We start from the raw sequence: 26,568 nt of genomic DNA, 5'->3' as shown, positions 1-26,568 counted from the left end.
GAGAAGAGAGGATCAGAAGCCTGAGGGAGACAGAAATGAAAAGGAAAAAAAAAAAAACACACAAAAAGCAAAACCCACAAATTTAACCTGTTAAAAAACTGTGTGAGGAGAGAGAGTTATTTCAAGTGCCTAGTATTTATATATATATATATATATGCATCTTTAAAATGAAAACAAGACTTTTTTTATTTTGGAATAAAAGCCAAAAAACCAAGTTTCTGTTATCAAGAAAGAGACTTTCAGCCCATCAAATCCATGAAGGGTAAGGAAGAATTTAACCACTTGCATTTCTTGTAACAAGAGAGCTTTTGCAATGCAACAGCAACATGGTGACAACACTTCTAGATGGGATCGATCTCTCTTGATCTTTGCTCTCTGCTGTCACTGACTTTATTTATTATACCGCAAAGGCTCAGACAACCTTGAACACAGACCTTCAGCGAAACATAATGACACAGGGTGGGAATTCACACATCAAATTTGTATCCGTTTCAGCTTATCATAGCTGTATTTGTCTCATACTAGGTTCTCGCTTCAAAACGTTGCAGCGTTTTCTTCTTCTAAAGAAACTTTAACAGCTAAAAATGTGAAACTTGAGGAACTGGTACAATTTTCCAACACTATTCTGCTCTAAAAAGCTTGAGACACTATATAAATGTCTTTTATGTCTTATATGCTTCCCTAATCTATTTGAGAAATCTCTCTTTATCGCACTCTCACTAAAATACACATCGTTTTGCTTCATCGAGCGCTACAAATTCGAAAAGTCTCTCTCTCGTACCTGGCTGCATTGATTTGTTTAAAATTCCGTTTACTTGATCGAGGGTTATGACTCAGTCAGTGGCTAAAATTTAGGTATTAAAGTCGATGTGGTTTATTAAAACAAATCTGCAATAAGTCTGCCGCACAGCATACGAAAGGCCAATCCAAACGTTAAGTTACTCAATTCAAATCAAATTCAAAGTAACTGACAATAAACTAGAAAACAGATGTTACCTGTATTGTTGCTGTTAACTTCTTATATTTGAATAGACTTTAAGAAGTCAGTAGTGTATATGGGGTAGGTTCTCAACTGCTGTTTGAGGTTAACAACTGCTAATATTTAGAATTCTTAGAATAAGCTTGCACCTACATTAAGTGTTGGTTTCACTCAAATATCATACTTGCACCTCCCTGAAAGACCAAATGATCTCCTTTGTAGGTGTAAAAGCTTATCTATGCATCTTATATATTCTGATGGGTATTCCAAAAAAAAAAAACCTCAACAAGTGCACATGAGATTCCAATCCTCATTCTATAAAACACAATTTATAAGCAGAAGCTACTCAAGACTTGATTATTCCTCTGATGTAAGATTAATTAACAGATTTTTTTTACCAAGCGCTGCAGATTGCATTAAATAAAATACACATTTTGAGACAGCTTGCTTACAAACAATTAGACAGGGGAGAAATGATCCCTCTAACTTCATTAGCAAAGGTAATTAATTATACCAGAAGAAAAATGCTGATTTCACATATCACATCATTATGCTGCCCACGTTGCCTGTCCACATGCCTGAGTTTGTTACTGGCTCTGACAACGGCTGATTTTCATGGTAGCGAGCCAAATTTTAGGCTTCTCCATCAGCCACAAAGCAACAATATTACAACTTGTAAATCCTGACAAGCAGCAAAGACATAGTTTCCCTGTGTATCACTCTTCTTTATAAGAGACCTGGTCAGTTAAGCGCAGTGCTGAGTAGTGTGAGACTAAAGGAAGCCGGGTAATATCACAGTCTGTCTGAGAAACCACTTGGCTACAGCGCTCATGTCCTGAATGCTGAGAGCACAGGAAAAATACCAAAGCAGTAGGTTAACATTCCTCGGCCGTACCTCGAGCTTCTTGCCGTCCTCATCATAAACCGACATGGTCACCTCAACGTTTTTGGGGGTTGTCTTACTCCCTTTGTCAAAATCCCCCTGAACCAGAGTCACGTAGATGTCGTTTCGCACGTCCCCTTTAGGAAATAAAGAAAAAGAAAAACAAGAAATGAGAAACCACCAACGCTTCGACGCTTCTTAGGGCTTCAGGTTTATCCTTTTCAATAATATTAATATTACAGCAACACTGGATATTATATGTATGGCTGACTTCGCCCCATTAAATAAATAATGTCTTGGGTTTTTTCTGTATTACAAATATTTTATGAACTGCAACCGTTTTCAGTAAAGTAGGACACCGGATAAAATCACTGATTTGCGAATCAATTAAACCCCATATTTAACTATTTTCTTTTAAAATAAATACTACTACTATAAATAAATACTGTTAAATAAATGTTCATTTTGAGTTCGATCCCCTTTTTTATAAACTGAACAGGGACAACTGAAAATATTAAAAGAAAACACCTGCTGGGTGAAAAAAATGACAATTCATTAAATTATTTAGTAGCATCGCTGTGTATAAAAAGAGTATTATGGGAAGGGCCCACCGCTCTGTGGGAAATACTACAACAACTTAAGAATTTGGAATAGTTGTGATGTGGGATCTCCCAGGTAGCACTGCATTAAAAATGCAAACCCATTGTGAGTTAACACATCGTTTCCTTGCTTCCACTGATGCAAGTTTAAACTCCACTACGCAAACAATCACATATCAAGAAGACGCAGAAGAACCGGATCCTTCTCTGGGCCAGAGCTCATTTATGATGTATTGAGGTGACATGGAAATCTGTCTTGTGATCTGACCAATAAAAATATGAAAGCCTCTCGGCTCTCTATGAAGAGAGCATGTTATCAGTGCACATGATGCTATGAGGGTGTACTAATGCACCACTTGTACGAGTTTTGAAAGCACTATTGATGCTGAAAAATCTATTTTGGAGCTGGACGTGTCACCTTCCACATTGTGTCTTTTTCATGGCGGTGAGCCTAATTTCAGGTTACTCCATCAGCTACAACGCATCAATATTACAATTAGTAAATTCTGACAGGCAGCAAAGGAATACAATTGTGCATCGCTTTGCTTTATTGGAGACCTGATCAGTTAAGCGCCATGCTGAGAAAGCACAGTATATCACAGCTTGTCTGAGACACAGGGTTGCAGTCCGGGCCTGTCACCAACTGAGAACATTTGAAAAACTGAGAAATACAACAAAGGAGGCTTCAGACTGAGTCGCTTCGAATCTTATATCAAGGAAGAATGTTGCTCTAATATGAAATGTGTAGCCAGTCTTAAAAATCCTTTAAGGGTGTTTAGCAAAAAGAATATCAGAGGTGATGCGAGACAGTCATACACCTGCCCTCGTCCAAATGTTTTTATTAAATATTGTCTAGCTTCTCAATTAAATATGGGGATTCAATCATTTTCAAATCATTTCAGTCGGTTTTTATTTACATTTTACACTGAATCCTGACTTTTTTCTGTAACAGGGTTATGAACCCCGCTGAAAGCATTCAGCCATTTAGCCAGGGAACTTTCTGAGGCAGGCGGCAAAGGGGAAGCTTTTTAAAACCTGGCATAATTATCTCAGGAAAGCCCATCTTGCGAGCCACGGCTGTCGATCGGTCCACAAGGTGGGGGAAATCCTTTCTTATCTGATGGATGTCTCCAGGAAGCAGCTTCAGAGTGACCCACAGGCCTGGTAATGGAAACAAGAAAAGGAAGTGAGGCATGAAGTAAAGCAGTATGTCATGAGGAGACAGGTAAAGAGGCATGGATCAACTCTAGGGAAAGTGATTCATTTTTGTGTGTTTTGCTTGGTTCAAAGTTCAGGGTGTGGTAAGATGCTGTGACTAAAAGCTACAACACAAGTACGGTTTTATTGTATTAGAGAGAAAATCTCTGAACTATTTATAGTCTATATTGTTTTACCGTTTGATCTGTTTGTACCAAGTCTTTTAATTTATCTTTTTTTTTTTTTTTTTAAACAATCTGATACCAGTAGCTGCTCTGACTTTCTTCTGGTTGGGAGAAATCCTTGGCTCTTTTTCCAAAATGCATGGCAAGCCAGTTTCAGCTCTGTAAGCACATTTAAAGGTGGCTTCACTCACTCTTAATATTCTCTAGGGGGAAAAAAAAGACCCACAGAGTCACAGCTTTGAAGAAGAAATGACTGAATGGATCAAATTAAAGCAGTCTGTAGTGCCCTTGTTCACAGGCCACAAGAATGAGTGGTCCTTGTGAACCTTAGAGGCTTTACTCACTTACACTTTACGGGCCCCATATTGCTATGAGTGACAAATCCCTCACTAGGTTAGCTGGAAGTCTTTTGATATGCGGACATGACCGAAACAGCTGCTGCGAGTACTCCACTGTTCTTCCCAGCGAGGGTCAGGGCAGACCTGACATTTATCCAAGTAAGTCTTCATTGGGCGTGACAACACCGTGGAGACTGTCATGTTATTTCCCCTCCTCAGCAGCACAAATCCCTCAGATGGTGAAGGTTGTTCTTCTCAGCACAGATGTCGAGTCCTTGATAAGCGCCATTCTTCAAAAAAGTCTCACCAGCTTAATTAACAGCTGGATCGCTTGGATACTGTAGTCCTGGCGATGAGACCGACTATTTATAGTGTGAGCAGTAATTTATGGTGTGAGTGCTAAGAGTAAATTGTGTTTTTCATTAGCAAGTGGAACAGTTTTACTGCCTTGCAAGTATGTTGGGGTTAATAGTACCTTGTACAAAAAAAGAACTAAAATAAAAAATAAGGCTTGCACTGACTAAAAAAAAAAAAGATTTTTAGCAGCGTCTGATTTAATCAAAAGATAAAATAGATTTTTTTTTCTCCTGGTTCATGTGAGGTGATGATGGCAAGGACAATTTGACAGAAAACTGGGCTTTTTTCTGATGTTTTGAATTAAAAGAAAAATTCTTGACTATTTGAAACCCAAATGAAAGAAGAAAATAAAAGAAAGAAATAATAATTTTATAAACAGTTTTTCCATCGCCTGTACAAAGTGTACAAACGCCCGATGTACTGAGGCGAGTTTCTTCCTTGGCCTCGGTTCCTCTATCAGAACTGTTGCACTGTACCTTGGCCCTTGTGATTGACCTCTTTGGCGGTGATAACTTTGTTGATGACTGTCTGGAGGAAGTCATTCTCCCCTGCCACCCTGGGTGAAAAACGGGAGATGTTCAGCTGCTTGTGGCGAATGGCGTCATCCAACGCTAGCCTGCAGTACGTACACACCAGGCAAACACCACGGAGAAGGAGAGGTGGCAGGAACAGGAGGAGGAAGAGGAGAAGGTGGAGGAGTGGGGCAGGAAGAGCCATAAAGTGATGGTTGTAAGAAGGGGAGTGGGATGAGGGACAGACAGAGAGAAAAGAGAGACACACCGAAGAGTGATGCGAATACCATGACAGACACAAAGCCACTTGTTAGCAGTTAACAGCGAGCCAGGATGGGTCATGAAAGAAACACAAAGAAAAATGATCATTTAGGAAATTAAGTCCAGTCAGTATCCATAGAGCAACAGTATCAGCGTGAATGCTGACATTCCCAAGTTTGGGTTTTTTTTCCCTTTTATTTTTAAAGATGCAACCCCCCCCCTAAAAAACCCTAGAAAAAATCCAATCTCAGAAACAAACTCTGCTTAGCATCAGAAAAAACACTAAAATATAAGTACCAAGTATAACATGTTTTGTACTCCGTAGGGCAACAAATTAATTGAAACAGCTGATGCACAGAGCATAAAAAGTAGCAGATGTGATCTGGGAGGCACCACATGTGTGGCAGCTGTCACAGGAAAGTGTGTTGTGGGCAAAGATGGCGTCTGCTGTGTAGAGGCTTCTTAACAAGCAGAAGGAGATGAGCATGGAGAAGACGACTGTAGTGATGCACGGAGGAAGCAATAAAGAATCTCTGCCCCTCGCACTGTTTTCAGTGTCTCCCATCTTAAACCAAAATCAATCCGAGCAAGGAAGATGAATAAGCAACAACAAACACTTGCACATTCAGACACCGAATTCACTCAAACATTGTACAACAACCACCAAAAGACAGATTTTGACTTAAATTTGCATTTCTAAAATTATGTTATCTTTAACCTTCAAAATGTCAAAACTGAGTGGCCACTTGATTAGTTACACCACTGGTTGTTCATACAAATATCTATCGAGTCGAGACGACCTCCTGAAATATGAGCATCAGAACAGGGAAGAAAGATGATTTAAGAGACTTTGAACACAGCACGGTTGCTGCTGCCAGATCTGATGAGTCTTAATTTCTGCTGCAACACCCAGAGGGCAGTGTCAGAATTTAGTGTAAACAGCATGAAAACATTGATCCATCTTGCCTTGTATCCAAGTTTCAAGTTCTTGGGACACTTTGGGCTCCTTAGTGCTAACTGAGCACCACTGAAACACCACAGCCAAGTATTGTAGCTGACCGTCTCCATCCATTTATGACCACAGTGTACTCATCTTCTGATGGCTGTTCCAACAAGACAACGAGCCACGCCCCAAAGCTCAAATGACTTGAAAATAACAAGTTATTTGTACTTCTTGGCCTCCACGGTTACCAGATCTCAATCCAGTTGAGCACTTCTGGTATGTGGTGGAACAGGAGATTTGCATCATGGATGTGTAGCTGACAAAGCTACAGAAACTGTAATGCTATCATGCAAATTTTGAGTTTTCCCAGCACCTTGATGAACCTATGCAACTAAGAATAAGGCAAAAGGGCTTCTAAACTGATACTGGGAAGGTGTAACTAATAAAGTGGCCAGTCACTATATGAACTTCCTGGAGCCCAAGAGGATGCCTTTAAATTAGGGACTTGGCTGGCTAACATCATTAATCTAAAACAGAGAATATCCGTCAATTTCATTATCTCCCAAGAGCTGTCATTTTTTTTCCTGCCACTCAACTATCGTTTATTACTGAATTGACATGTCAGTACAGCTTGTTTGTTTTTTTTTTTTTACACATGCATTTTGTTAACCTGACAACTCAATTGAGTCTTAAATCTAATGTCTGTAATATTATTGTCAATTTAACATATTTAAATTTCTGTTTGGCTGCCAGAAGCCAAATCACACCACTGTGTCACATTTTCTAAATGGCTCCTTCGCTTCCTTGAAAACCCATTATTAAGCTTCTGTTTCAAAACTTGCTCTGTTTTTGAATGGCAAATATTCACACTTGGACATAAATAACTCCTTGTAAAACCTCTAATTTCCATGATTTATGCTCACAGATAAGCCCATTAAGTGAGGTGATCAGCAAGCTAAACTGCCTGAATGTGAGGCATTTCAATTATGCAGGAAATCACGTTAAGAAAAAAGGTTGCTCTGCCTCTTTACACTATCCTACAAAAATGGTAGCAGTTAATGACATTGCCTTAATTGAGTCAGTGGGGAATAGGGGAGTGTTACAGTCTTAAAACCCCTTCTAATCTGGTGTCAAGGAGACAAAACTTGTAGAAAGAAAAACGACACTACCTTTTCTGATATACAGTGTATACCTAAAATAATGGATGAAATTTTAAGCCATAAAATGTACCAATCTTGCTTCTTTTATTTATTTTTTGGCAAGTTTATCCAAAACTTAAAGGACGTCTATGTTAAATGTGATTTATTTTGTGCTTCAGCACAATGCACTTACGGCTGAAATGGGATAAAGTGCTGCTTATCCTCGTCGTCCATTTTGCCTGTTATGATGTCAGTGACATCCATTACTGTGGGAAAAGGAGAGAGGTGGGGGTTAAAACATTCTCAAGGCCTGCAGAGTGTAGCGTGGCTATGAAAGAGATCCAGAAAACTGCATGGTGGGCCACATCAGGGGGTAAAAGCTGTCTCAGCCAATGTTGGGATTTTCTTTGATGAGCACTAATTAAGTCAGAGGCTGAGCTGTGAGGGGAAAATCTGAGTAGTGGTCACAATGTGCGAAAGCTTTTTGAAGCTTAAAACAAACAATGATTAAATATGAAATAAAGTTTCTTTAAATAGCTGTTACATCGAAGTGAACAGGAAGATCATAAGGTGACATAGCATATGCTAGAATTATGAGTCGTTCTTTACAACAAGACGCATGATTTATTTATTAATTTTTTCCCAGTTTGCTTTGTGTGCGCGTTTGAATTCAGGCATTTGAGTCGGAAAAACCTGACAGCAGAGCTTGCCGACGAAACAGGAAATGCATTCTCAAGTCTGTCTGTTGGACAGACCAGTTAGGTTGCAACTAAAGATAACACAAACATAAAAATGACACTGACGCCAAAGTTTACAGCAGGTCACCTTAGCTGTGTGAGAGTCAGCAAATCATTATAATTGTGCCTAAAAAAAGAGCGAATCTCAAAAAGCTTTCCATCACGCTGTGTACAGCGGCAATAATGATGATGTCTAAAGATAGGCCGTCATAAATCAGGCTGTCATTTACCTTCCCCTCAAGTGGCACTGGAAAAAGAAAAAAAAGACACCGAGAGAGGGGCGTAATTTTCTCTGTTGGATAACTGTGGGCAAAATGGCAATCTAATTAGTTTACGATACGCCTGGCAGCTTGCCAACAGGCAATAAATCAAAACTTCCCCCCCCCCCTTTCATTTAGCTGGAAACCTCTCAATTTTACCCAAATATATTTACTCAACCACGCAAGGCACAATACTTACTTTTACCACAATGCAAAACAAGAACTGGTACACATTATGATATTCAAGCAAAGCCGGGGCTCTATAACAGAGCAGCTTATTCCATGCAGATCTTCAGAACAATAGATTATCATGAAGTCTCCGTGCTGTCTTCTGTACCTGCCACTCCAAAGGGTCTTCTCAGACCTGACGTCAGCTTCTTGGTGTTGTTGTCTCGTAGCTCCATCCGTCCAACTCTTACAATCTGACACACAAAGCTGATCTTTTCTCTCTTCAGATCTTCGCTACCCAAGTCCTGAAGAGGTGTAAAGGAAACAAAAAGTTATAACAAAGCGCCTTAGAGTCACTACAAATCCCGGGCTGTTTCAATCAGATTGTACAACACAGGGATGAAAATCCTTTGGAAAACACAATTGGATTTAAAGCCCCATCTGACAGCAGCCTTTATCTGATCGATTAATAGCACTTTCTGCGGTGAAAATGAGTTTACGTAAAAGCCAAACATTTTACCGCAAATTGCTTCAGCAACATATGTGATTGTGTCCACAGATTCATTTTTCCAAACCTTGGAAAGTCCTCCCAGTGGGCTCACACTGACCCTTCTGCCCTTGGGCATCCATCAGATAGAGGTCTTAGTAAATACATACAGAAAGCTGGGCTCTTTCTGAGAGAGCTTAACAAATACAGGCTCTGCAAACAGGCTCCCACGTGCTTCATAACAAGGCTGAATAAACAGTGAACTACAGGCGAGTGTGCGCACACTATAACCACATGCATTTACACATCCAAACACTCACCGTGAAGACTGCCCGCAGATTATGAAGCTGGTCGATGTCTTTTACTAGGCCACAGCTTGACCATTTTACCAAGTAGTTTTCACTGTAAGGGAGAGACGTCAGGGGGGAGGAGCATGACGTTCACAGGTGAAACAAAAACAATACAGTGAATTCAGACACTGAGATTAACAGCATTAACATCAGTTTCCTTCAGAGCTACAGAACCTTGAATGTTAATCCAGACATTAGTCTGCTTGACTAATGCTGGAGGCATATGTAACACTCCTCAGCTGAGCAGCTCAACACAATAATTTGCTGTCACAATCCTGAAACAACAGCAAATCCCTGGGCAGCAGGACTCACATAGCATGTGTGCGTATATGGTGAGAGCGTGGATGAATGAAAGGGTTTACCTGATGAACTTGGACTCCACTGGGTCGTAAAGCGACATGAGCACCTCTGCATCTTCGCCAATCTTACACACCACGTTCTTCAGAGTCACAAAGAGGGCGAAAGCTGGCGTGGAAGCGAACTTTGCTTGCCTCGTCAGATCAATATTCTGCTTCTGAGACTGGGAAACAGAGAAACGGAGGGGAATCAGCAGTATCACACGTTGTTCGTGCGCAGTGTATTGAGAGAGAAATAGTGCTGATGCCAGCTGTACATTGGATTAAGACTAGCCACTGTGGTTTGTTTTTTTCACAAAAGAAAAAAAATCTAACAAGTTAAAAAGCTCCTAATATCTTTCACATTGAATAAAAAGGCCTTTACATTTCCTTGATCTCCAGGACTGCATATACAGTAAAAGAACCGATTCCCTAGCCTCCTTCAAAAATATGCTGCGGTCACGTCATTAATATTCATCGTGTTGACCTGGACACTTTCTTATTGGCCATCCATATGCATTAAAGACCTCCAAAGGAAAGGTCACGTACGATGAGACCACATAACTGCAGGGCACTTAGTGGCTGGCACTCCCTACATACTGCAAACTGACATTCAGGTGTGGTACACCACTGATAAGCCAAGTAAAATAGATTGGGAATCTGGCACGGCTCCTGACTTTCTAAAGAAATCAAGCATTTTAGTGTACCAGGATTGGCTCCATTTGTCCTACTTTTAATCCAAAGCTGTTCAAATGCCAAAACGTCATCGCAGATTGAATCAAAGTGGTTTAGGTCATCTTTTTGGAAAACGGAACAGTAAAACAATCTGTATAGTAAGTGCATCAGTACAGATGGGTTAAAAAGAGGCAGAGACAGTGTTATCATACCAATGGCTGATGTGTTTAACATGTTAACCCCTTTAGTTTAGCATTTTATCATGCTATCATCACACACACTTTAGCAATAAACACAAAGCACAGGGAATGTCGCTGTAATTTGTCATTAACTGAGGTACTGGATACAGTGAAACATCCGCTTCCGGTGAACAGTCTATAGCAGCGGATTTTCACAGACCGGTCTTTAAGGTGTCGCGGATAAATGCAACAAAATAAAATGATATGACCAAGACACAAACTGGTATTTTGTAAATATAATAATAAACACAAATTCACTGTGCAATTGTGTCACTTTATTAGCAGCGTCCTCCTGAAATTCGCCAGCAACATTGAGAGTAACATCCTCCTCTCTGCTCCTTAATGCTCTCTAGTCGCTATGGTAATGCTGAAATATTCCTTTCAAAATAAGACACACAACTTCAACACGGGAAAAAACCCAGGGGAACCGTGTTAACGATAATAACCCTAAAAACCATAAATTTCATACCCGAGCATCAACTCTCGCGGCCCAGTACCAAACGACTCACGCCTGGGGGTTGGGGACCGCTGATTTACAGCACACAAAAACTACTGGTAACTGAATCAGTAAAGATTATCTAGTAGTTGAGACTGGACCAAAGGGGTGTACCATGGAAGCTAAAGTCACATCACCATTAATCTTAGCCATTTTGTGGCTAAGATTACAGATATTATTTTGGATGAAGACTGGCAGATATTATTGCAGAAGACCAGCTCATTATCTTTTACAGTCACGTAAAAAAGTAAGTAATAAAAAGAAAGATTGAAACAGCTGTGCCTAAACTGCACAGAAAACCAAACAACTTTGTCAGATGTCCTTACTGTGGAAATCTGTGATTACCCTTCTTGTTTTTATTTCTTTTTTAATGCAAACACTATAATCGTTATAGCTATAAATGCTTGATTGACCAGCTGAGATTCGATGACGCAGAAGGAACAAGATCATGATGTGATCTGTGTTCATTCACACTGTGCGCTAATGGGCATTTGCTAAGCTTTAATATCGTATCTGGATAATAGAGCTGTCCCAAATACAATATTCTGGGCCTTAGAGGTTCAGTAGTGCTGAACAAGAACAATAATAATCATTAGGAGTTGCTAAATGAGACTTAACTAGAGTCTGGTGCTGTGCTTTGATTTCTGCTGATACCTGAAGTGGGACAGCTAAACTACATACCAACAAAAGTGTTGTTGTTTTTTCATATATAACAAACTCCCTGGATTTGTTATATTTGCTAGATATTTGTTATATAGCTGCTGCTGGGTTTATGAAAAGTCACAAAGTTGGCAACAGTAAATTTCAGAATCGAAAAAACTTGCAAATCAAATGTCTTTCCAACAAGCAAATAACAGTAATATATTCAGTTTTTCTCTCTACTGAGTTTGTCTGTTTACCTTCTCCTCTTGGATCCGGTCCTCAATTTGTTTGGAAGCTGCCTCGTGTGCCCTGAACAGGCTGATGGTGCTGGTGAGCTCTGGGTCCAGTATGTTTCCATCTTTGTCTCTGACCACCAGATCAAGATCCAGGTACCTTGCATAAATAGAGGGTAGAGTTAACAAGCGCTCAGACCCACCAAGACAGTGTGCACTTGTCAGAAAGGAAACAACACATTTTATTTATAAACATGTACTCCTGTCACCTTATTTCCTGCCCAAATTCTACCTCATATTCATAACCTCAGCTCCACTGTTTTCTTTCTAAACCTATCTTTCTGCTATGCAGGGGAGCCAGAAAAAACAACAGTATATGTCTACATATACTCAGTGCTGCATTTCATCAGCTGATCACTACTTGCTTCTGAGGGAAAATTCATTTCTCTTCCTGGCCAAAGGTTCAAAATTTCATCACAGGAGCAGAAAAGAGCTTCACGATTTTCATTTCCAACGTATTTTCGAGGCCCACTGCAGATAGTGCAAGAGCTGTCATTTCATGATGGAATACAGTGCAGTTTGCTGAAGCTAAACCCCATCAGTTTGTTCTCAAGCTAAGTGATGACCTGTCATTTTCTATTGACTGACACTGCTGACCTCTTCCAACAAGACTTGTTTTATCCTCAAATCTATCCGGAAAAAGGGATATAAGCCATAGGGAGAGAAGGAAATATAAAACACTCTCACAGCTGAAGACTCACTTGTTGCCATAGTCTATCTTGGAGGTGACTTTCTGTTTGAGCTCACTCAGCTCGTCCTGTGGGAGGGTGCCGGACAGAATCTGTGAACGCCATTCGATGAGGTCGTAGATCATGTCACGGACACAGTTGAACATCTCACGCTTGTCTCCCTGTTAGGCAGAACAACAATGTACAGCTTAGACACATTAGGAAAAGCTAAGAAAAAAAGGTACTCTAGTAGAAACTTGCACCTCAGTTTTTGGCTATAATGTGGTGATAAGCACCAGCCAGGGCAGGGAAGATGATGACTTAATAAAAACCTTTTTTGTGTATCTGCAATGTTTGTTGAAAGTGTGTCTCTAAACTTTTGATATATTTATTTTAGTTTAAATGTAACTTTTATTTATTAAAGAAGTCATGTAAAGACTGTGTATATATAAGATGGATGTAGCTTCCAGGCATAAAAAGTGAAGCAAATGTAATGACCACTAGAGGGCGACTCCCATGGTTGTAAAACAGGGGTGTCCAAACTCCGCCCCATTTTTAATTGGCCCGCAAGTAATTTTATAAATAGAATCGAATATGGCCCGCACTTCAACTTTTGCTTAAGTGTATTGCACTTCCTAGTTTTAACACCAGGGGGAGGTACTGTTGATCAAGGCAGTTGCTCCACCAAAAAGGACAATCACAGAAGAAATGTAGCCCAAGTTACTAAACATGGCAGAACCAAAGAAGCGAAAGGTAGAAAGTGAATGCAGAAAATTTCAGACACGGTGGGAGAGTGAATATTTCTTCAAAGAATTCAAGGGGAAGTGTGTTTGTTTGATCTGCACTGAAACTGTGGCAGTTATGAAAGAGTATAATGTACCACGTCATTATGAAACTCAACATCAGGCCTATGCATCCTACACTGATGCTGAGCGAGAACAGAAATTAAAGCAAAGGGTAGCTCTCCTGCGGGGTCAGCAACAGTATCTTTTTCGTGCTCAAACGGTCCAGGAAAAGGCTACAATAGCCAGCTATGAGGTCGTCCAACTCATCGCAAGACATGGCAAGCCTTTTTCAGATGGAGACCTCATAAAACACGGCCTCGTTAAAGTCACCGAAATAATGTGCCCGGAAAAAGTGCAGGACTTCAACAACGTCAGCATGTCCAGAAATCCAGTTGTTGAAGACTCGTCAGCCAACATTAAACTGCAACTGTCTGATAAAGCTGTGCTTTTGATTTTTACTCCATCGCATGCGATGAGAGCACTGATGCCACAGACACCGCACAGCTGCTATTTTTTTGCGGGGAGTGGACGAGAGCACGAGCGCTTTAGGCGAGTAAAAATTATATTCCACAGTACCCGTGTGTTAATGTGCAGGTACACATGCTTCAAATATCAATAACGCGCATCAATTCTGTCACTACCCTGCTTTTGCGCACCACTTTCTTATATGTGCTTTTCTTGTTAACACACAGAGTACACACACGCAAAGTCAGCTGATCTCATCTGATGCAGATTTGCTCCTTGATCAAGTGACATTTGTCTGGATTTTTGGCACGAGTGGCGATCAGCACCGCAGCTGGATGTCCCGATTTACATACCCAGCGCAGCTGATACTCACCAGAATAAGTTACTAAAATTATATGCACTCCTGTTATTAAGTCCAGTTCAGTCTGTTAGGCCCAATAACTTAAATAACAAACTTGAAATGTACCCGTCCCATTTTCCCCTTTATTGTTTTTTCTCTGTGCTGTAAATCTTCTGTCTAAGAAGAAATCTGAGGCTGCTGTTCTGAGAATGAGCTACCGTAGCCTTTTCCGAATAAATCAATAAAGATCCATTTATGGAAAGCTGTGATGAAGGCAGTTTTGTCTTTAATTATATTCAACAATATAACATATTCGACCACTTTTAAGTGATTTTTCTAACTTTAATACACTAAAGTTAAGGTTATATACCTAATTTCTGTAAGTGGCCCAGCCCCTCCTATATTTTTATGTATGTGGCCCTCAGTGAAAAAAGGTTGGACACCCCTGTTGTAAAACAACACAGATTTTATAGAAGTCTGTGGAAGGATAGCCCTGCCCTGTCTATCGCCCTAGTAAACAGTTTCAAGATTAGTTTATGGACTGAATCGGTTTAGATTCATGTTGGATATACAACATCACTTCACCCTATAAGTTATAGCCCTCACTAGTGCCTAGGAACACGATAACATTTAATGTTTCACCATGTGGTAAGTTGCTAGCATCTGAGCACTCAGCATCCCTCAATTTTTCAGTTAAATGCACACTTCAGTCGTCATGTCCAGTTTTAAAATAGCAAGATTAAGCCCTAGTCACACCGGCCCAGAGACTGCTGAATGTTCCCCTGGCAACCACACAAAGTTCTTGTGACCTACGGCGACTGCTAAATGACAAAATTCTAAGTGCAATTTGCTAGGGGGTTGGTGTTTGGGAAATACACTTTTTTTTCTTAGTGTGCTTGACAGGGGGTCACCTACTGGTCTCTAGGTCTGTGTGGCTGGGGATTTATTGGTACAAAGCAAACTGCTGCATTTATGGCTTCATAACAGGGCTTTGCTAACCAATAGGTGACGGCACAGTGGCTCCATTTTTCCATTTTTACTTTTATGTTTTTCTCTTACCCATTTTCTTTTATTTCTATAGATACAAGTGAGTCCAGGTAAGCTGGTTACAAGCAAAAATCTGTTAAAGCCACTGAGTCAGCATAAAATAATAGTTTTTTTGTATTTTAGAGGAAATCCTCCAAATAGTATTTACCAATGAACATGAAAATATGACAAAAAACAATTGGTGAAATAGAAATAAACAAAAAAAGGCAAACCATAAAATAATGCACATTATCCATTATCCATTACCCATGTGTGTGTGTTTCCACTGGAGGAGCAAAGGTTGGCTTACCACATATAAGTCCCTCCATATTGTAGCCCACTCCCGCAGTGTTGTGGTAACCTCTTGAACCAAGGGCAGCTCAGTGGGAATGACTGTCTCCTTTTGCCTGCAGTGACAAAGAATGATTTTATTTATTTATTTATTTTTTTACAGTGATTGTGTCCTGTCTGCCCTTTCCTCTCCACATTAAGGCCAGGATTATACTCCCTTACACACAAAGAGAGCTGCAGATAGCATGGACAAGTAGGTATTCTTGTTATATTACTCCATTCTGCTTGGAGTTCTCTTGGAAGACACGCGCACAGTTAGCTGTATTGTAGCAGCTGTAATAGGTGGATAAATCCACACGGTCACGTCATCACTTGGACCAAAGTAGACCATTAAATAGTCAAGGACGCACAAAGTATAACATAGGTATAAGATTCATGAACGGACAAGTTGTGTGAGAAGAAAAGAGTTTTCAGCGTCGAGCGTAATCATCACATATATCCTTATATTATATCAGTAAAATCCAACTATTAAAAAATATCAGCGCCTAAAGATTCTCAATTTAATTCAAAGATTCTGAAGTTTGGGTTTCATCTTTGTGTCGTGCTGGTGAAATCAAAGAAGACAGACCAAAACAAAAACAGTGCCACAAGTTGCGCCAAAGCGAACACACATGTCACATCACATCAGGCGCAGACCTTTCCACTGAAACAACCTCCGAGGGTGTCTACAAACAACTTGCACTTTATCTAGTCCCCAATTTTCTCAGCAGATCTATCACTAAAAAACTTGTTATACACTTGCTTCCTGTTTGATCTCTGGTGCCGTCTTTAGCACCGTTTGTTGCTCCTGATAAATATAATATAATAAAGAAGCATTCAGAAATTTGACTTAGCAGTACTGACCCGCTGCCCTCGACCGTGGCCTCTTTCAGGTGTATGTAGCAAGCGGGAAATATGCCCTGGAAGAGAAAGAGATCGAAAAGAGACGTAAGTGTAAAAGCCGAAAGAGCATTTGAAGAACTGAAAAACTGAAGTTGTAAAGTTCAAATGTGTAAGTAGCAAATTTAAGTGTTTAAAATGTAGTTTTTTGCTCACCTTTTTGGATTTTCTCCTCAGCCTATAGCCTCTGTACCAGTCTAATAAGGAGAACAGTCACAAACCATGTTACACAAGGTGAAAAAAAACCCTCCTAAAACAAATCACAGTTTGCTCCACTAAACATTCTTTTGTTTAAATAAAGGATGACACTAAAGAAGGAAATAACAGTTCTTCCACAATGCAAAACATCAGACCAACTCATGGGTCTGGGATTGCTATCGCCTGCCTTTACAGCAACTAAATATCATTATCACACAATTGATTCTTAGAAATGTACAAAAACTTGACAGAAAAGCCGATGTCCAATGTTGTCGTGTCAGCTCCGATTAAACGTGGCATCAGTAAGCCTGTTCTCACCTTCATATGTCTCAAGTATGTGCACCGTGTCTCCGATCTGCAGTGACAGCTCCTCCTCTCCCCGGGCATCGTAGTTATAGATTGCTGGAGAAGGACGAGAGAAGACAATATAAGAGGAGGAGATATTACAGCAGGAGGAAAAAGGCAATAAAGTGTTTGGCTCCCTTGTGGCGCTAATTGTGTGCCACTGCAATGTGTAGTAGAGGCATCACACATATACTGGATGTCCACCCACACAGTCTAACAGTGATGCTTGGGCCTGGCACCTTCAACGCTGTAATATCAACACATTTTTTTCCCACCTACTGAAAACAAACCAATAAATATGGATAATGCCAAAACAAAAATGATGACAGTAACTTTATGGTGTTCCTGATATATATATATATATATATATATATATATATATATATATATATATATATATATATATATATATATATATATATATATATATATATATATATATATATATATATATATATATATATTTTTTTTTTTTTTTTTTTTTTTTTTTTTTTTTAAACTGCTCTCAAACAACAAGAAGATGATTTATATGTTAAGAAAAATATACAGTGCTCTCAGAATTGTCTGAAAAATGACAAACATAACCTGTCAAATCACATGAATTTATAACAGGAAACGTTGTGTTGGGTTCTACCGGTTATTATTCAGTTATGTGTAATGATTAAAAAAGTAACCACCAAAGTTTGAAATGATTTGTATGATGCAACTTTAAAGAAAAAAATGTTAAAAGACCAAGAGAGCGAATGTAGACGTTTTAACACGCAGATCAAAAAGCAAATCACAGATCCTTTGAAATTTCCAACAAATCTACTGAAGTCTCCAGTGGTTCCAAGAAAACAGAAAACATATGTTGTAGGGCAACAAAATAACATCAGCTTGGCAAAAGTAAATCTTCCTATCTAATGTCTATTTTATACCCAATTAGGACATTAAAGGACTCTTTTCTTGAAGTCAACCAATAGAGCGCAGGCTATTAACTCTAAAGCCACTGAATCCAGTGCCAACACACACACACACACACAGTCAGTGCTCCATCAACATGTCAAGGTCAAATTATAAAGACAATAAAATCCTGACTGGTGACACTTGTTCTCTCATTCAGTGAGCAGTAAACAATATGTCACTGTCAAACAGCCAAGCCCAGCACCTGTCTGTCTAAGAGTGCGCAATTGCCCCTACACACACACATTTGTGTGCATCTATAGGCACGTGTGCATGTCCTGCTGAGAGCAGGCACACCGAGGTGCTTCAACAAAGGTTTCCAGAGGTGAGTGACTGCTTAATTAAAATAGACCCTCACCGCAGGCACTGGAGCCTTCCCAGCATGCCGATGGTGAAGCAAGTGAATCAACCATTTCCTTTCTCAATTACCTGCCATCTGAAGAGTTCACTGTACTTCATTAAACTATCACACAGCATTTTAGCTCTTTTTATGTTGAAAAACAGTCAGTTAGCAATTTAAATTCTTCTGGAAAGTCCAGGTCATTTTCAGTTAATTTGCAAGTAATGATAACTGTGATATTATTGGGATTTTTAATTCTGTATAAGATAAAAGCATTAAAGAACACAATTAGTGATTTATGCCAGATCATAGTTACAAAGCAGCTTTGATTATGCAAAATTCAAATTAGCAATATAATGTGTGTCAGCTAGAATATAAGTCGGAACATTTTATAACAATCCCCTTTGTCCTGTCCTATTCTGTCACATGTTTTCCCTACCAGCTGGATCTGTGGCACCCAGAGATGGGCAGTAACGCGTAATCCGATTACTTTTTTCAAGTAACGAGTAAAGTAAGGGATTACTATTGCAAAAACGGTAATTAGATTACCGTTACTTTTCCGTAGAAACGCTGCATTACTGCATTACTAAAACTGTGATTTTTTTTTATTTTTTTTGCCAGAATGTCTTATGACAATGACTTAAGCAAGTGCGATGTTCGTGAAAATAGCTGTGTGCAGATCAACAACGGATAATATATCGAGTGCGGGAGAGAGTATGAGCGTGCAGCGTTTAAAGCCTGGAAGTACTGACCTTACGTTAAGTTTGATTCCATAAAAAGTGACAAAAACATTAGCGTCCCTTGTGTGTGGGAAGAAAACTTCTTTTTACAGCGAAAAAAAACCCTAAACTTCCAAGCAAGCACCGAGTGCGCTACCACTTAATGGGAAATTCACAGAGAAACTCGCGGATTCTTCCACTGACCGCCGCAGCACACCTACACCAGGGTAAACCTCCGCCTACTCTACTCCTGCTTTACAGGTGAAAATAGAGCAAAAGGACCGCTGAGTCTTTGACTTTATTTTCTGCTGTGTTTTACTTGCATCTATTTGAAAGAGTGAGTGTAAACACACACACACAAAAAAAAGTGCTGGAATGTGCAGAAAATAGGTTTAAATATTTAAAAAGAAATTCTTCCAGTCAGAGAATGTTGCATATAATTAAATTTTTGCTTGATGCATAAAGTTAAAATATTAAAACTAATAAAACAAGTTTTAAAAAAGGGACTTTTCCATTTGATTACATTTTGTATGATGGATTATGTAGAAAAAGTAGAATTGGGCTGAAAGATCTATCGCTTTATCACCTATTCAGGTTGTAAATAGTGCTTTTAAAAAGTAACTAAGTAACTAAGTAATTAATTAATTTTGAAAATAAGTAATCAGTAAAGTAACGGGATTACTTTTTTGGGAAAGTAATCAGTAATTAGTTACTGATTACTTTTTTCAAGTAACTTGACCAACACTGGTGGCACCTTTCAAAGCTGGATCTCCACCTGCTTTGGAAGGTACTCTAACCCCACCATCTTGGACCAAAGCTGGCTGGAGATCCGTATCCGCTTTATTGCCACTCAAACCAGCTTCTCACTTAAATGTCAGGATGTGATATTCGTTACTGAGGCTGGTGATTATATTGTTCAGCTATTTATTTGTCACAAAGCACATGGCAAATAAAATATCCGCAGAGAAGCAACGAATACTCTAAACGTGTGAAAAACACTGAGGTAATGTGGCAGAGAAAATGACAAATTCAGATGTTCAGCATGTGCAAGCAGCCTTAACCGTTACAGTACATGCAGTAAAGAACCTCACTGCATCTGGAGGGCATAAAAACGCATGTGTACCCATTTGATTCAGGCCTGTGTGTGTGTGCATGTACACGTGCATATCCACAGTGCATTTTGCGCATCCCAGAACAATCCAACGAGTCCACTGAATCTACCAGAACATGACCCATGGGCTGACAATGGAGCAACAAAGGCCCTAGGAAATGAATTCAATGGTACCACACTGAGATACAAAAGGCACCAAGAGGCCTAGAAAGCAACAAAACATCAAAAAGGGAGGTGGGATTAATCTGTGTCGAGGCATCACAGAGTAGCCCAGTCACTCCGCATGCACTGCGCGCTCAATTAAACTACCATTAAGAGTAGCTGGAAGCGTCTGTAAAGCCATCAACTGCTGCATGTGTATGTTTGTTTAAAACTGGGCGAGAGGGCCAGCTGATTCAGCGCGAGCAGCAGGTGATCAGAGGGAGAAACAAGACACGAACCACTCCAATAAAAAGATAAAGCATGACATTTTATCAGTAAATGAGAACTCTATAATCAGTGCCAATGAGACAAGTTTAACAGAGTTTAGAGAGTTGGCAAAATCATCACTGGGCAAGAAGTACAATTGTAAAATGAACACAAGCAACACCCTGGGAAGATGCTGACTGAGTGACGACCATCAAACTCTGACATGAGAGAAGATGGTGCAATTGAGCAGAGAAATTAAAATGCTTCTTGTCACGTGAGGATGGGGGGGGGGGGCTAAATGACAGCTCTGATTACTCATAAACCTGTATTTGCATACTCGAGTAATCTGATGTCAATTAGGAAGCAGTGAGGGAGAGAAAATCCATCAGAGGAAGAAGACAAAGAGGATGGGGAAGTGGACCGTATTCTCCCTAGAGTGTGGCATGCAAATGATTTTCTGGAAACGGGATAAACAGTAGCATCATTTGGATGGGGCTCATTACCATACATAACGTTGTGCATAAGGCTGTGCAAACTCAGAGAACGTTATCATCATAGGAAACAAGTGAGGAATCAGATTACAGAACTCTCCACTTAGCCAGCAGTCTACGACCCCTCTACACAATTATAAGCAGCAGCATCTAAAATTTGGACTGATTGTAATTCTACACTTTGGACTCACTAATAACCGGCACTAATCCACGCAAAGCACAACATACCATTACACTCAAATGATAACACAGTATGCTGAGGAAGGAGGGGTTGAAAGGAGAGGGCAAAGGAAGTGCAGGAAAAAGTGGGAAGAGACTGAGCCTCTTGATGTTTTGAGTAAAATCCCCATGGGCTGTAAGCCCACAGAGAGAGACAGCCAGGAAGTCCCAGACAACAGAAAAGACAAGTGTGGAGCATAAGGCAGCTCTCAGCACTGGAAGGGCTTGGATTATACGGCACTGGAGGCAATGTGCAACTTCAGAATAAAAAGGCACCCAGGAACTTATCCAATTTGTGTAACATAATTAGGGTTAAACTGCCATTAGTTTGTGTAAAGTCAAAGAAAATAAAAACTATAATAGTAGTTTTTCATACTTAAACACAACCAAACAGGAAACAATAAGTGCAAAAGGAAATAAATCACAGCCTTCAGGTTCCATTGTAGTAAGTTTCAGCTTCATAACATCCAGATTCGATAAACCAATTACTAAACAACTAGCAGACTTTATCATGTTACTCTCTCTCAACAATCAACAAGTCCCTTCCTGTGCCTTTTTGAGCATGAGAAGCCAAATAATTAGCAAAGAATGTGAAGCAAATCATTCCAGCGAGTCGTTTTGAGTGGCAACAATGACAAACTAGGCAGGGCTCCATACTTCATTGTTTGAAACCCACTGGAACCTACTAGTGGTTGTACTTCCTTTCTTCTCGAGTTTGTGTTCCCTGACAAAAGAATGCGACCTCTGTCATGTTCAAAGTGGACCTATTACTGACATTTCTAGCTCTGTATTTTTTATTTTTGAACTTTGCTCGAGTAGCTTTACGCAATTGACAGTTAAAATAATAAGTTCAGCTCTCTTTATGGCGCCACACCTTTAAGTCCTCTTCCTTTTGACTGTGTACCTCTCACTAACAGAAGGTGTTAGTGCTGCTGCTGTCCAGTGACAGGGATAACAGTGGCACCTTTGCATTCATACATACATCAACAAATTAGAATCAGCAAAAACCTAACGTGCTCATCTCTGGAATGCGGGAAGCTGCCAGAACACCTGGAGAAACCCAGGCCCAGAAAGGCAGGCACAAATCTCTTTACTCTACATTTACAGCAATCACCCCAGCACCAGTGATAACATCTATCTATTAAAAAGACTTTCTATAAATACATTCAACTTGTAGAACCTGTCAGTAACTGGGAGCATGACCACTAACACTATACTGGTTTTTTTGTGTTTGTTTTTTTAAATATGAACTGAAAAGGGTTGTGCTAATTGCGCAAAATTTCAAATGTCAATACAAATAAAAAAATGTGGACTGTGAGAAAACAATAATATACACTGAAATTGAGCATGACAATCGGGATGAATAAAGAGCACTTTAATAAGCACACAGTGGGCTAAGAATAACCTTTTCCAGGCAGCAGGACTGAATAGAGGATGATTATTATACTCCTGCCGCACTACAGGTCTCCAAGGCAAGACGGAGGAGTCAGCAGAGAGGGGTTTTACATGCACGCAAACACACGCAGTCTCTGAAGGATATATATATATGACCATTCCAGACTAACTGAAGTGGTCTGAATGTAAAATGACACAGCTCTTACAAGCTAAAAGCATCAGACTACATGACTACATAATACATCTGACCTTATAAAGCTGATGCAACTCAAGTTTCTGTAAAGCATCACCTCAGTGCACACAATGAGACATACCAGACGTCCAATAATAATATTCAGCATCAAACACAGCCATACTTAAAAAGAAAATCGTCATTCATTTGCATAAACATCAACATGTCTTATTGGTGGTATAATAGTAATAGTTTAAAGCAAGATTTCAAATACTAGAAACTGGTTCAGTGTCCAACATCTTGCATGCAAATTGTTTCTGCGAACACATCTTCAGAACACGGGATGTCCTGGAGGACATGGCAGGAGCCGAAAACAAGCATGCCTTCAGATCAAGCTTGTGTAGTCATTAGTATGGGCGAGTATGATCCGGGCGAGGTGCTGTTGCAGGTGTTTGCTGTGTTTTCCCGACGAGCTCAGTTGGTGGTGAGATGCAGTCGGCTGGAGCGAGCACTGCTGCAGCAGAGATCACAGGTATTCTTCGGGGACCTGCCATGTGCTATTAAGGTAACGGGGAGAGCACTAGTCTGAGGAAAGGGGCCAAGGACCAGGCCTTTGTACTGCATTTCTGGAACACCTGTGGACTTCTGCGGCAGCTCCTCCGTCTGATTTCACCAAGGCTGACAATAATACACACTAAAGGAAGCGGTTGTTCTAAGTAGTGACTTAGAGCATACAAATGAGTCTCAATCTAGTACAAAATCTGCAAATAACTCTAAATGACAGAAGTAAAAAAGGCTCAAAGGCAGTTTTCGTGTGAACTGAATAAAATTTATGTTTTCATTACATTTTAGTCAGAAGAATTCATTATTTATACGCTCGAGCATTTCCATTTCCATCTTCACAGCACGTTGCCTTGAATGTTTTGTTTTTTGAAACCTGCTTCATTTACATCTGTTTACTAGTTTCCCAATCTTTGACTTTTCTTGGCAAGTTACTGCCACTTTTAAAATTAGAGAAAAACGAAAAATCAGTGGGAGGAATTTGAACCGTGTTTACATGTACATACTTGTATACACATGGTGCAAAAACAAAGCCTCCTTCTAGCATTCCTAAATTCACTTCAAGAATAACACAAAAAATTCTGAATGTATTTATCTCTCATAAATGTCCATTGATGGGTGTGTGAGTGTTTTGTCCACAACTTGTAAAAACGGTAGGAAAGGGGTTGCTCTGGCAAACTGAGGATTAAAGTGCTAACTGTAAACTTCAAGGACCCCCATTTCAGATCTAGCCTTCAGCCTTTGTTGCCTGGACTTACCAATCTATTCCTTCCTCTAATTTCCTCCCTATTGAGTGCAATAAAGGGAATCAAAAAAGGCCAAAAGCAAACATATATGCGACAAAATACACTGATGTTATGAAATAACAGGAAATCAAAAAGTTATTTTTAAAAAATCTGCTTCGTCTGACCGCCTTTCCAATACACAAAGATATCTATCTTGAGTAGTATAATAATAGTGAAAAAACAAAAAAACAAAAAACAAAACAGGAAGTCCTAATTTGAGGGGCCACTTCTATTGGTCAACATCCTTCACTCAAATTTAGTCTCAACCAAGTCTGTGTATAAATAAATGTGCATTAAGTCAAAAGGTGAATATTAACAGTATAGTCATAATGCTGAGAGCGCTCATGTATATGGTGTTTCTTTATATAAGTGTCACCTTTGCAGTAATTTAAAGCTAGTTTCTCTCCACAGCTGTTATGATGTGGGTGAGGAAGAAGGGCCCGATCAGCACATGCAGTACAGCAGCAGAGAAACATTTCTGAGTCTGATAGAAGTGCAGCTAGTCTGAAACTGGCAACGCTCTGGAAACCTTGTGCAGATATGACTTATAACAAATAACTAAAGCCTTATCATATAAGGGATTCTAATATTATTTCAAGCACTAGACAATTAGAGGAATTCTCATTGTAGTGAAATAGAAACCTTTAAGTATGCTATTAAAATATACTGTAATATAGTGGGATTTGGCTGAGATAGTGAAATGCATTCGGTCTCTCAGTGGCATACACTGAGAAAGAAGACAATCAACTATACAGCATTTTTATAACAATCAAATGACAGAGAGAGAAGCTTTGTCAGTGACATACAAAGCAGGGAAAACAGGATAATTAATTTCAAGTCCCTCACTAATAGGGTTTAATAAGAGGTTTAGGCATTCAGACAGACGCCTGATGGTTCTAATTTAGGGGCAAATTCAGACAGTGATCTTAGGATTGCGAAATACCAACAAAACCACCCTGTTTTCTTTGAGCCCAATTATATACAGCAGTCATTAGGCTTTATCAGCAGTTCGAAACATAAGATAACACTGTTGTAACTAACCTGAAATGAATACAACAGCAGCTACGCTGGGAAACAGGAAAGGCCCGGGTCTTTCTCTCAGTGCTAGAGCCACATTTTTACTCCCTCTGGAAGTCAACAGGAAATGCCACTTGAGATATTACTGTATCACAATAGATAGGGCCCTTCCAGTAGGCAAGAAGGAAATACTGATGCTGTTTCTGACTACAGGAAGATTAACAATGCCGTGTTAAGAAGGGGGTAGCAGGAGAAACAGAACACGGTGAAAAAGTACGACGATGTACAACTGGGGAAGTGGGTGGGTGTGTGGCGTGAAGAGTGAAGTAAGGTGAAGGGAAGAACAATCTGAGAAAAGCACTTGTGCCAGTTTTGGATGCCAAGAGCTATAATACCTTTTGGCAGTGCTTACAACCATGTGCCCAGCTCCAACATAGGCCTTGGGGTGCAATCTAATGCAGGCTGATAACTCAGCATCCACTGCCTCTGTAGAGCCAAGTTATTCCTTTAATTGAAAATCATCTTCCCAACACAACAGGGAAAGAGCACAGCACAGCTCATTACAGGGCGCTGAGTAAAGCCTTGCACAGGGCTTCTCAACAGAGTGGTCTTTGCAACACCTCTGCAAAGCAAACCCTCCTGCCCTTTGCACATATGCCTCAAGAGCCTTTAAACGGATAATCAATGGAAGCACTTACAGGTTGTTTTTACAGCTTATCAAGGACAGTAACATCAAAAATCACTTGTTAAACAACTGTAAGAGATCACAGGATAGCGGTTATTTCATCCACTTAGCCACACTAAAGCAAAGACAGATGAAGTAAACTGGCACAATCCACAAAGTTGTTTTGTTTTTTTGCACAGCTAGCTGTAGCTAATTGTTTCCTGCCCTGTGTTACATCTCTTGTGAAATGTATCCTGATGATGTATAATTACCTTCGAAGATTTGGAAAACACTCTAACTGAATCATCAAGTTTATTTTCAAACCTCTTTGGCAGCAAAAAATGTGACTTCACCTTAAACAAGCAAATGAAACAGTGCGTCACCAGACACTAGCCGCTGCATCTGGGCCCGCAAATAGAGCAAAAATATGCGTGACACGCAACAGGAAATGCCTACAACGTGTTCTTCGCATTGTTATTTATAATCACCGGCATGAGGCTGGGCTCTGCTAAAACAGAAGTCAGAATGTCTATGCTCAATATCCTCAGCTGATGGGTGTATGAGTGTTTTGTCCACAACTTGTAAAAACAGTAGGAAAGGGGTTGCTCTGGC

At 39.9% G+C, this 26,568-nt stretch overlaps 1 protein-coding gene across 2 annotated transcripts in view; it reads right to left on the bottom strand.

The window, feature by feature from the left end:
- Nucleotides 1–26,568, bottom strand: part of dock1 (dedicator of cytokinesis 1) — a 199,883-nt gene that overhangs the window by 157,923 nt on the left and 15,392 nt on the right. The window contains exons 2-14 of one of the 2 annotated variants that reach the window (XM_006791049.2): nt 17,106–17,189; nt 16,746–16,786; nt 16,554–16,609; nt 15,670–15,766; nt 12,777–12,925; nt 12,040–12,175; nt 9,758–9,915; nt 9,366–9,447; nt 8,728–8,863; nt 7,587–7,659; nt 5,015–5,154; nt 3,497–3,622; nt 1,875–1,999 (exon numbers count right to left, since the gene is read on the bottom strand). In XM_006791049.2, the coding sequence (XP_006791112.2) occupies nt 1,875–1,999; nt 3,497–3,622; nt 5,015–5,154; nt 7,587–7,659; nt 8,728–8,863; nt 9,366–9,447; nt 9,758–9,915; nt 12,040–12,175; nt 12,777–12,925; nt 15,670–15,766; nt 16,554–16,609; nt 16,746–16,786; nt 17,106–17,189 (1,403 nt within the window). The remainder of the gene's footprint in view (nt 1–1,874; nt 2,000–3,496; nt 3,623–5,014; nt 5,155–7,586; nt 7,660–8,727; nt 8,864–9,365; nt 9,448–9,757; nt 9,916–12,039; nt 12,176–12,776; nt 12,926–15,669; nt 15,767–16,553; nt 16,610–16,745; nt 16,787–17,105; nt 17,190–26,568) is intronic. The other variant, XM_006791051.2, reaches the window with a different exon arrangement.

The sequence above is a fragment of the Neolamprologus brichardi genome, chromosome 8 (genome assembly GCF_056152115.1).
Source record: "Neolamprologus brichardi isolate AB-2024 chromosome 8, ASM5615211v1, whole genome shotgun sequence".
NCBI lineage: Eukaryota > Metazoa > Chordata > Actinopteri > Cichliformes > Cichlidae > Neolamprologus > Neolamprologus brichardi.
The sequence above is the reverse complement of the archived record's forward strand: the minus strand, read 5'-3'. Positions and strand labels throughout refer to the sequence as shown.